General features: G+C 37.9%; 2 protein-coding genes across 2 annotated transcripts; one reads left to right on the forward strand and one right to left on the reverse strand.

Moving 5' to 3' along the window:
* Positions 1-783: 783 nt before the first annotated feature.
* On the reverse strand, positions 784-3173 carry LOC102630266 (BTB/POZ domain-containing protein At3g56230-like). Its single transcript, XM_006485267.4, has 3 exons — positions 2598-3173; positions 1853-2020; positions 784-1528 (listed from the first exon to the last, which is right to left on the reverse strand). The coding sequence occupies exons 1-3, from the start codon at positions 2892-2894 to the stop codon at positions 1040-1042; spliced, it is 954 nt and encodes a 317-aa protein (XP_006485330.1). The 5' UTR covers positions 2895-3173; the 3' UTR covers positions 784-1039.
* Positions 3174-8005: 4832 nt separating this feature from the next.
* Positions 8006-8581, forward strand: LOC107177850 (uncharacterized). Its single transcript, XM_015532335.1, has one exon. It carries the CDS (start codon positions 8006-8008, stop codon positions 8579-8581), a length of 576 nt encoding a protein of 191 aa, XP_015387821.1.
* Positions 8582-10541: the final 1960 nt, after the last annotated feature.

Below are 10541 nucleotides of genomic sequence, written 5' to 3' on the forward strand. Positions count from 1 at the left end.
TATATACCCCTCAATTTTGCTATATTTATGCATTTACTGTCCTTCCAGTATATATATCTAATGTATTCTTGTGGTTAATATGAGTGTTATCATTAGGACTGCAATGTTGGTGTAAGTGCAATCAACTTGACTTCCCCACAAAAATGCAAAGCACAATAATTGCAATGTCTTGGAATTTTGTTCTTTTTGCAATTCTGTGAAAGTCTTCTATCCCTAATTTGTATCATTGTATTTATCATGAACAATTTCGTGGTATGTGAGTCATGTCTTACTCTTTGAATTACATACAGATAGGGTTTCATCTGTGGGCAACCGGTGAAGAGAGTGTAACAGCTCATTCCGTTCCCATCTTACAAGATGCGGCTTCCGGGTTCAGCTCAGATTGCTCTGACACATGCTTGATTAAGATGTACAAAGCCTTCATTGGTCACTGCAATTTGTAGAGCCAGCTTGGTTTGAACATTTACAATATCTGAGGAACTCATTTTGCTAGCCTATGCTCCCAAGATCTGCAGAGATCATCAAGCAAGGCAATGGTTTCTATCCAAAATCTTTCTTGGATACTTCAGTTGGGAATCGGGTATGCGAACAAAGAACAAGTTGTCCCGTGAGCATGTTTTCTTCATTTCCCAGTTTTCTTAATTCGGAAAATTAATGGAGTGACTATTCTATTTTCATTCCTGTCACATCATTGGTGTTGGACGTTTTTGAAACATAAAGTAGGGCAGATGGTGGGAAGCCTGGAATGGCCATTCACTCCCTAAATTTAAGCTGTGAAATACATAGATTACAAATCCAGGAGTAGAATATTCATTGATTGACAAGATACACAGGCAAAACACAGCCATCAAAAATCAAGATGTAAATAGAATAAGCATCCCCATACTTAAAAGAAGGAAAAACCATGAAAAATATTTGTTAACAAGACCAAAATAAAAATAAAAATTACTTCATCGCGCAAGTACTTTTTTTTTTTGGGAATAATTAACATAATAAGTACAATCAATTCTCCCACAATCTATCAAACTCCAGTAACTCCTCAGGTTTTAATCCTTTTGGTACTACCATACACAAAAAATGCCTGTGTAATCGTCACAGAATGCTTCGGAAACTCCCTTACAAACTGCTTATATTCTTTACTGAAAGCTATCTCCTCCATGTTTTCGACAATGAAGTCCAACACAGCCTCTAACAATGCTCTATGGGAACAACCTACTGCACTTTTGAAAGCCTTAAGAGCATTTGATGGTTTCAACGACGAAAGGATATGGTGAGCACAAAACTCGAACAAGTACAGGATGTCGAAATTCCAGGCTGAAAAAAATAATACAGCAATATGTTTCTCTGTCCTCTCCGGATCCAAGCTACCATGGTAAAGAAAATCTAGAAGAGCCTCAAGTTCTTCACGACTCATAGGGAGATTGACAATCTCTGTCTCACACGATGAAGCCCCAAGCGACCAATACTTTCTCATTAGTTGAGCATCGTAAGTAGGTGGTGGGTGAACCAATATAGTTGATCTAGTATACTGCATAACACAAAAGAACAATTTCATTTACCAAATACGCAAGATTTCTACCTAAAAAAATTTGCTTACAAATGCTCGACTCTATGCTTGCATATGTATTAGCAATGATGATTCCAAAGTCTAGATTCCTACTTAATACAATCATTGACAATGTCGTGCACCTCATGATGAGCAATATTTTCACGTGGCATCAGCTCTGGTTATAAAATTGTGTTTCATGCTCAATTGCTCTTCATATAGTGATTGAAGTTGCCAACTAGCTATGAATATATCAATGAGAAATTTTTTTAAGTGCGAGAAAGAGAAAGAAAGAGAGAGAATTACGAGTACGGCTTTGTGTGCAGGCAGGAGAGGCCCGTAGCAAGGTCTGAGATGGATATCAGGAGGAGTTTGTTCTCTGAATGAAGCATCAAATCCATCGAGGAATTCACTTTTCATTCTCATCAGTTCTTCAGTTTTCATAACACGCCCATGCTCTGTTGTTGGTTGGAACTAACAAAAGAATAAACATGTATCAATCAATATATAGGCTTTAATTTCAACTGTAAATCAGTGTAATTATTATAATAGTGAAACTGCCTTATTTTATATATATATGGTACTTTTCCAATCAGGAATCCCTGATTTTAATAAGATCAGGGATTAATAAAAATACAAAAAAATTTAGATTTTATTATACTACATGATAAAATATAATGCATTGAAATATGTATTTATTTTATCTTTTAGCTAATCCCTGACTTTATTAAAGTCAGGGATCCCTGATTAGAAAACTACTGTATATATATATATATATATATATAAGAAAGGGAGGACGAGACTGCTCCCAAACAAGAGTCCCTGGGGTCTAAGAGGAATGGATTTGTTTTCACATTCCTCGTAAAAGCAGCGATCTCATGCTTCAAATTATTAAGTTGGGGCATGAAATCCCAGCATGGGTAGATCGAGTTTCTCTCGAGCGGTCCGAGACCAACCTTGACCGACGACCATCCATTGGAGGCGACTTCCATGTCGGCTCCCAGATCAAAAAAATATATAAATATAAACAAACTAGATTAGAAAACAATACCTTGAAAATGAGGTCTAGCGCACGTGAAGCAAGTGAGGAATCGGCTGTAGCCCATCTTTGTGGTAGCAGGATGTCGCTGTCGCTGTATTCGAAGTCGTCGCCGAGATTGACGGTGTCGTCGCCGCGATCGTCAGCGGCTTGGCGCAGTGAGTCGCTATCGTCGCTGTATTCGAAGTCGTCGCCGAGATTGACGGTGTCGTCGCCGCGATTGTCGGTGGCTTGGCGCAGTGAGTCGCTATCGTCGCTGTGAGGGGTTTGTACGTTCGTTGTCTGGTGGCCGTCTGGTCTTGCATGCATGGTAGTTTGGGCTTGCGCGTACTTGGGAATTGGGAAATTTATAGGTTATGATTTTCTTTCTTTCTTTGGTTTTGTTTTACTGTCGTGGCCTTTTATACATGTTTTGTCTTGAGTTTTCGACCCCATATGTTTTCAGTAATCCATTTTGACCCATAAATTTTGGCTTTATGATGTTTAGCCCCTTCTCTAGCTTGTTAATCATAAGTTAATCCAAAAACCGGGCAGAGTGTACCGTTATTTACGTTAGCGCTCCATTATCTTTCAGTTTCTTTATCAATTGAAGTACCATGTTTCTTCCCCTTCCCCAGATGGTATTAGTACTAATCAATTGAGAAAAAAACAAATAAATTTTGGATGGGAAATTTCCGCCACTATTTTTTTTTTTGGGGGAAATCCACGTAATTTCTACACAATAATTATATTAAATTCTCATTATTTTACAAAATTACAAATTAACAAAATTTTCATTATTTTATAAAATTATGAATTAACAATAAATTTAAAAAGTTTAGTCTTTTAACAATTTTTAGCTACTTATGGTATCTTTTTTTTTTTTGAAACTAAACTACTTATGGTATCTTTATGATAAGTTTAATTTAGTTATTTTATCTTTGTAATATAAAATCACTAAATTATCCTAAAAACATGTATCATTCCATGGGAATGGAGGAATTTAGGTCAGGTTTTTACTTTTTTTTTTAATTTATAAAAGGTTGGATTTTATATCTATTTTTTTGACCCCATCTATTTTTGATAATCCATTTTGACCCATATAGTTTAGCTTTCTGAAGTTTAGCTGCTTCTCTAACTTGTTAATTGAAAATTAATCAATTAAAACTAAAAGCCAAGCCGAGTAGACTATTATTTCCTTTATGCGGTCTATTATCCTTCAGTTTCTTTATCATTTTTATCTCATATATATGTAAATTATTAGCCTTTACTTTCTTAATTTTTTTTTTGTTTTTGTTTTTGTCTTACATTACATAATCTAAACGAAATTTATCAAGCATCCAGTTTAAGTTCACCTTGTTATAAAAAAAATACAATAAAATTTGAATTTATTTATTTTTCTACCTTAAATTTATAATTTGTATCAATTGTCTACCAAAACATTAACCCCTATTTGTACTTGATAAGGTCATAAGGGTACTTTAGACATTTAATGTGCTAAATAAAAAATAAAATAAAAATTATTAGTGATTCGTCATATTAGAAATGCTGCTAAATTTTGAATTTATTCAAGGGTAGGGCTATTTGAACCTACCAAAATACTCTCTCCACCCATCACTAAAATTTAAAAATTAATATTTTACTATACAACCCTCTTAAATGTCAAACACATCCTTATTTAAATAAATTATTATGATAGCATTTTCTTAATAAATAAAAAAGAAAATGCGAACAAAGCGCATGCATTCTCTTTTCTCTCGCTTTGTGGATCTCTCCCTCTCAATTGAAATCACAAGAACTCAACTGTAGATGCATTGGTGAGAGAGCAATTTGGCATTTAATTGAGCATATACAACATATTTATTTTCTCTAGTGATCAAAGCAATTCATAGAACTCGAAAGAGTATAAGAATAGCAAATAGAGTTTCACCTCATATCTCTTATTGTTGTTTATTTAGTTATAACATCATGAACAAAAATATAAAATTAATAGAAACCGCAACAAATTGCAATTATTACTCATTGAGAGGTTGGCGAAGAATTGTGGGGGGGGGGGGGGGGGGGGGGGAATCCTTGAAGCACAATAAACAATTTTTTTCCCAAAGGAGTGAACTTTTTAGCAACCATTTTCTTTAATTTTGTGATTAAATTCTTTTCGATAAGTTGGTTTTGCTTCTCTATGATGATAAATTAATTTAATGTTACAAAAATTAGTGTTAGGGATGGATGAACATGTCAGTTCTTGGTGGAGATTTGTGTAAAAAGTAACTAAAATATTTTATTTAATGATATTATCATGTCTTTTTTGGTAAATTACTAAATAGGTATTATAGAAATAAAATTGATTTAAAAAAAGTGGGTGTTGAGAGTATTTAGATGGGTTCAAATAGTTTCACCCTTTGTTCAATATTCTATCCTAAATTTATAATTTCTATCAAATGAATGTTAACAGTTGTTTATACTTGATACATCGTAAGGGTAATTTAGACATTTAACATATTAATAAAAGACAAAATAATAGTTTAAAATATAAAAAACATTATTTTTCATAATCAATATTCAATTGAATACACTTAGCACTCTAATTTCTTGCTTAATTAAAAAAAAATATAGTTTTTCTTCACAAATTTACATCACCATATTTTAAATTATATGTTAAGTCATCTGTCAGATAATTGTGATACAAAATATATATTTTTATCCTGCACAAAGGATCCAATGATCCCTCCATTTGTTGGTTTGTCGTCATCAGTGCTTGCCGCTTGCTTTCGCTTGAAATATCCTCACATTGCTTCGCCAGCAATGGCCTCTCCAACCCCGGCACATTGTAATAATGTTACACTATCAAACACATATTATTCTAGTCAGTAAAGATTCCAGGTAAGAAAACAAATTAAATAATTCCTTAATACAATTCTTGCTATGATTATTTTTCTTGTTGAAATTTAATTGTTGGATTTTGATGCAAGAAGCTAGTAAAAGTTGCGACGAGACCGTAAGAAAGTCGTGTGCTGAAAATCGATAAAGCTGACGCTAAAACAAATGAACTTGATTTTCTCAGGAAAAAGTTCAGCACTCGCGAGCTTTAATAATTTTTACCACTTTTCATCTCTTCTTAGATGCCTCTATAGAGGACATCACAAGTCTACACAGGGCTTATAAAGGACATCACAAGACCTACAAAGGACTCACATAATATTCATCTAAGTTGACAATTCAGTTTGTATAGGAGTGTTTGTATAACTGTTTATGGTTGTCTTGTTACTGATATACTTAACCCAAAATCAATTATTGTTTATGTGGGATAATGTATGAATATTTTTAACAATATCGAATAAGACCAAATGTCTAAATCTAGATGACGTCCAGACATGAAAGACTTTTTGGTGTTATCTGTTGGGATTATGCTCTCTTTAAAGCACATTGATTTATTTATTTTCTAATTAATAAAATATTTAAGATATTTTATAAAAGACTTAATTGCATAGATATTTTGAATAAGGTCCATTTAATCATATTATATGTATTTATGCGATCATCATATGGATTCACAGAAGACATAAATACAAGTTATCTTATGATTAAATAAATTAAGTTCACAATTGATAAATAGAGTTGGACGCTCTATTTATTTTTAAACTGTAGTAAATTCATTAAATAATTTATTTTAATCATATATGAATTTATTGATGTAGTTTGACTACATTGAACCGGATCACATATGAAATTTAATTAATCTTGAAATGATTATCATGCTTATTAAATCTCATAGGTATTGATTTTATTGCAATCTTAATCTTGAGTTAATTATAGTTTCATGTTTGTGATTATCATTTCATTTGAGTTACCAATGGGCGCGACATATATTTGTAGTTGTTGATGCTGAAATATGCTCGCCCTTCGCCCGACCAGATCTTTTCACCAACGTTTATGTGGTCTATAGAGAAGATGTCACCTTCTTCCCGTTTCAACGATTGCCTGAGTCCCTGGGGGTTAGAATCACCCTTTCTCCTCTTTCTAAGCCTGCGTTCACAAAAATAGATCAGAGACGCCAGTGTTTTTACCGGTGTAAACCCTCCGATGCTTAAGTTAGCACAAGGTGTTTACAGGAAAACAATGTAATCTAAATTATATGATTTCTTATAATGCTCTCAAGAATTTGTATGGAATGTGATCTGGTTTCAATTTGTCAGAGTTTTCCCTTTTACCCTCAATTTTTCTCCCCCTTTTTCATCGGTCTCCTGGCTTCTTATAGCCGTTGCCCCACGTCCTATGACCACTTTGCCTTCCCTTGATTTAGAACCTATGGGAAACCATAGTGGACCGGCGTCGGGCTCTGGTGAAAATCGCGGTTCTGAGGGGGCTGGGGTCCCTGATGAAGAGGGTGATGGTGAGGAGAGCAGACGCTTACCCCATTGACTACATTACTTGTGCCACCACCGACACTGACCTGCTTCGGCTAAGAAATCTTTACAATATCCCTGAGAAGGTTCTCCTTGTTATCCCTGGAAAAGGTGATGTCCCCAGTCGTCTTCCAAAAAAGTACGTGACAATGCATCTGGAGAGCTTCAAGTTAGGGGCTCGGTTGCCCCTTCAACCTTATTTTGCCAGGATATTAGGTGGCATGCATCTGGCTCCAGGTCAGCTTCACCTGAACGGGTAGATGGTTCTTTCAGCCTTGTATGTGCTATGGGAAAGGTGTGAACTTGAGGAGCCTTCCCTGATGGAAGTAAAACATTAGTATCAACTGAGGAGCAGCCTAAAGGAAGCAGGCTTGTACTACTTCATGTCAAGCTCTGGGAAGAGGAAGCCTATCACCGGCTTTCCTTCCTCATGTAAAAACTAGAAGAATAAATTTTTCTTTGTTGGGGGAAACTGTTGTCCAACGATCCATTTGCTTGGTGGTGATATTCACCTTCCAATGTGTTTTGTCACCCCAAGTCGTTTATTTTTCTGCACACCTTATGTATCTAATCGTCACTTATTTTTTCTTTAACCTTGTTTATTCTTTCAGAGTCATGGGGTCTGATCAAGAGACTTGATGACTATCAGCTGTTGAAAATGGAAACTGCTTTGGTGAACGCGTCTTCCCGTCAAGATCTTATGTCGTCAACAAATCTTGTCGGGTCACGCCTAGTAGACGTAGCTGCCGGGATGGATAACAAGATCCTTAGTGCTATGTCTAGGAAACATTCTAGAGGATCAAGTAGCTCCAACAATCCCCCTCTTCTTTGAAGAAGAACAATATTGGTTCTTCTAAGACTCCGACTCCTACTCTGCCCCCTCCTCCACCTCGAAAGAATGGCAGGGAGAAGGTTAGCGACAAGAGTCCTGAGGTCAGTGTTTAATCTAGAGACCGATCCTTTCCTCTTCCGCATCGGGACCAGGGTGACTATCTGACCCCGTACCAGAGGGACTATGGCAAGTCAGTGGGACCCAAAATGGTCAAGGATATTGAAAGCATGAACTTTAGCGAATTAGCTAGTTCTGTTCAGAGGGTCTCTTTTAAGCTAGCTACTTTGGTTTCTTGCTACAAGAACAGGTCCACGCGCCATGAGAGGAGGCTTCAAGCTGATAACCAGGACTTGAAGAAAAAAGCTGAGTCTGCTGATCGCTCGAAGGAAAAGCTGCTTGATCTGCATAAGCAGATCATGGACCTGGAGGAGAAAGCGGCCATTGCTAAGTCCAACTCCTCCAAGCTTGAGAGCGAGTTGGGTGTCTTGAAGTCTGATCTCCAGGCTACTCAAAGTGAGCAAGATACATTGAAGATGGCCCTTGAGGAGCAAATCAAGTCCTTGAATAAGCAGGTAGCCGAGTTGAAAGGTAAAACTGCTGAGGTGGACGATCGGCTGGATGCAGAGTATAACTCCGGGCTTGCCTTTTCCTATAAGTGCATCATGTTTGTGCTTAAGGAAGAATATCCAGAGCTTAATATGTGCAAACTGGAGGCGGGAGTGCAGAAATATATGGCAGGGGATAAGGGCCAAGGGGACCAGGATCAGGTTGAGGCTCCTTAAGGTGTGGTACAGGAGGAGGAAGCAGGGGATCGTGCTCTGGAAGCAGGTCAGGGGTCAACGCCTGCTCTTCCAGAAGCCGCTGGTCCTCCTTTTTCCGAGATTGCTGATCCTTCTCCTTCTGAGGCTGCTGACCTTTATAATCCTTAGGCTTGCTTTTTATGTAAATTCTGAATTTTTTGTTTGTTTACAAACATCTGAATGTTTATAAACCTTTGATGCTTTCCGGTTGCTTTCTTGCCCTAGTTTTGCTTACGGGTTGTTTCTGCAAATTACCTTAAAAATATGTTTGCTTGTCTTGAGTGATCAAGGAAAAATAGGCGATTCCTTGCCTTAACGATTTCGTAGAATTTTGCCTGTTGGTCCTTTAACGACCGAGCAGGAAGAGACACTTGCTTGCTTTAACAACTTAATAGTCTTTGCCTGCTGGTCCTTTAGTCGACCGAGCGGAAATAGGCTTTTGCTTACCTTGACCAATTTAATGGATTTTGCCTGTTGGTTCTTTAGTCGACCGAGCAGGAATAAGCACTTGCTTGCCTTAATAAATTTAATGGATTTGCCTGCTGGTCCTTGAGGCGACTGAGCAGGAATAGACACTTGCTTGCCTTAATAAATTTAATGGATTTGCCTGCTGGTCCTTGAGGCGACCGAGCAGGAATAGACACTTGCTTGCCTTAATAAATTTAATCTAACCAGGGAGCTTTGTGCTGAATTAATCTTCATTAAACTTTCCATGGATTACAAGAGGTGAAATACATGCGTGTGCTACAATTCATCATGCACTTAACAGAAATAACTTAGCGGAATAAAACTTGGTAAAGCATTTCACTTACTGGAAATATTTCTTCAAGTGCTCAGCATTCCACAACTTCTTCACATCTCGTCCATCTAGGTAAGTCAGCTTGTAAGCTCCAAGGCCAATTGTTCGTACTACCCGGTACGGGCCCTCCCATTTTGGGCCAAGAACGCCATGATTAGGATCTCTTGTGTTTTGGTTCACTTTTCTAAGTACCCAATCTCCTGCTCGGAACTGCCTCATGCGTACATTCTTGTTGTAGTAGCGCATGATTCTTTGCTGGCATTGGGCCACTCTCTGCGAGGCCCCTTTTCTCTTTTCTTCCAGCAGGTCCAGGCTTATGTAGATCTGCTCGTTATTTTGTTCCTCGTTGAAATACTCTGTCTGATGTGTTCCCACCCCGATTTCTGCTGGGATTACTGCCTCATGACCGAAAGCTAAGGTGAACGGGTTTCTCCCGTGGCAGTTTTGTGGGTTGTCCGGTAGGCCCATAACACTCCTGGTAGCTCGTCGACCCAAGCTCCATTCTTCTCTCCCAGCCTTGTTTTCAGGAGTTTCTTTATTACTTTGTTGGCTGCTTCTACCTGTCCGTTTGCCTGGGGGTGTGCCGGGGTACAAAACTTCAGATCTACACCCAAGTTTTGGCAAAATTCTCTGAAGTTGTGGTTGTCAAACTGCCTCCCATTGTCTGTTATGATGGCATAGGGGATCCCGTATCTACAAATGATATTCTTCCAGATAAAATCCGTTATCTTTCTCTTCATGATTTGACTGAGGATTCGCACTTCTACCCATTTAGTAAAGTAATCTATAGTCGCAATTGCATGTGTTGCGGCTTCTCGGCCTTTGCATAATGGGCGATTCAGGTCAATTCCCCACTGGGCAAAAGGCCATGGAGATGACATAGCGGTTAGCCTTTCTGGGGGCTGAGCGGGAATCTTCGAGAAGCTTTGACAGACTTTGCAGTTTTTTGCCATCCCCCTCGCATCTTGGTGCATAGTTGGCCAAAAGTATCATTGCCGAAGTGCCTTGAAGGGCAAAGTCCTTGCCCCCGAGTGGTTGCCGCATATTCCTTCATGAATCTCCTTTAGCACATAATTTACTTCCTCGTCATCCAAACATCTCAAAAGGGGTAAAGTGAATCCTCGGCGGTAGAGTACCCCATCG

This window comes from Citrus sinensis, chromosome 4, assembly GCF_022201045.2.
Source record: "Citrus sinensis cultivar Valencia sweet orange chromosome 4, DVS_A1.0, whole genome shotgun sequence".
In the NCBI taxonomy this organism is placed as follows: domain Eukaryota; kingdom Viridiplantae; phylum Streptophyta; class Magnoliopsida; order Sapindales; family Rutaceae; genus Citrus; species Citrus sinensis.

Bases quoted from the DNA above. Each gene is read 5' to 3' on its own strand.
- LOC102630266 (XM_006485267.4), bottom strand. From the start codon at position 2,894: ATGCATGCAAGACCAGACGGCCACCAGACAACGAACGTACAAACCCCT. The intron at 2,021-2,597 runs GTATTGTTTTCT...TTCTTTTGTTAG, and splicing joins CGCTAGACCTCATTTTCAAG to TTCCAACCAACAACAGAGCA. The intron at 1,529-1,852 runs GTAATTCTCTCT...TGTGTTATGCAG, and splicing joins CTGCACACAAAGCCGTACTC to TATACTAGATCAACTATATT.
- LOC107177850 (XM_015532335.1), top strand. From the start codon at position 8,006: ATGGTCAAGGATATTGAAAGCATGAACTTTAGCGAATTAGCTAGTTCT.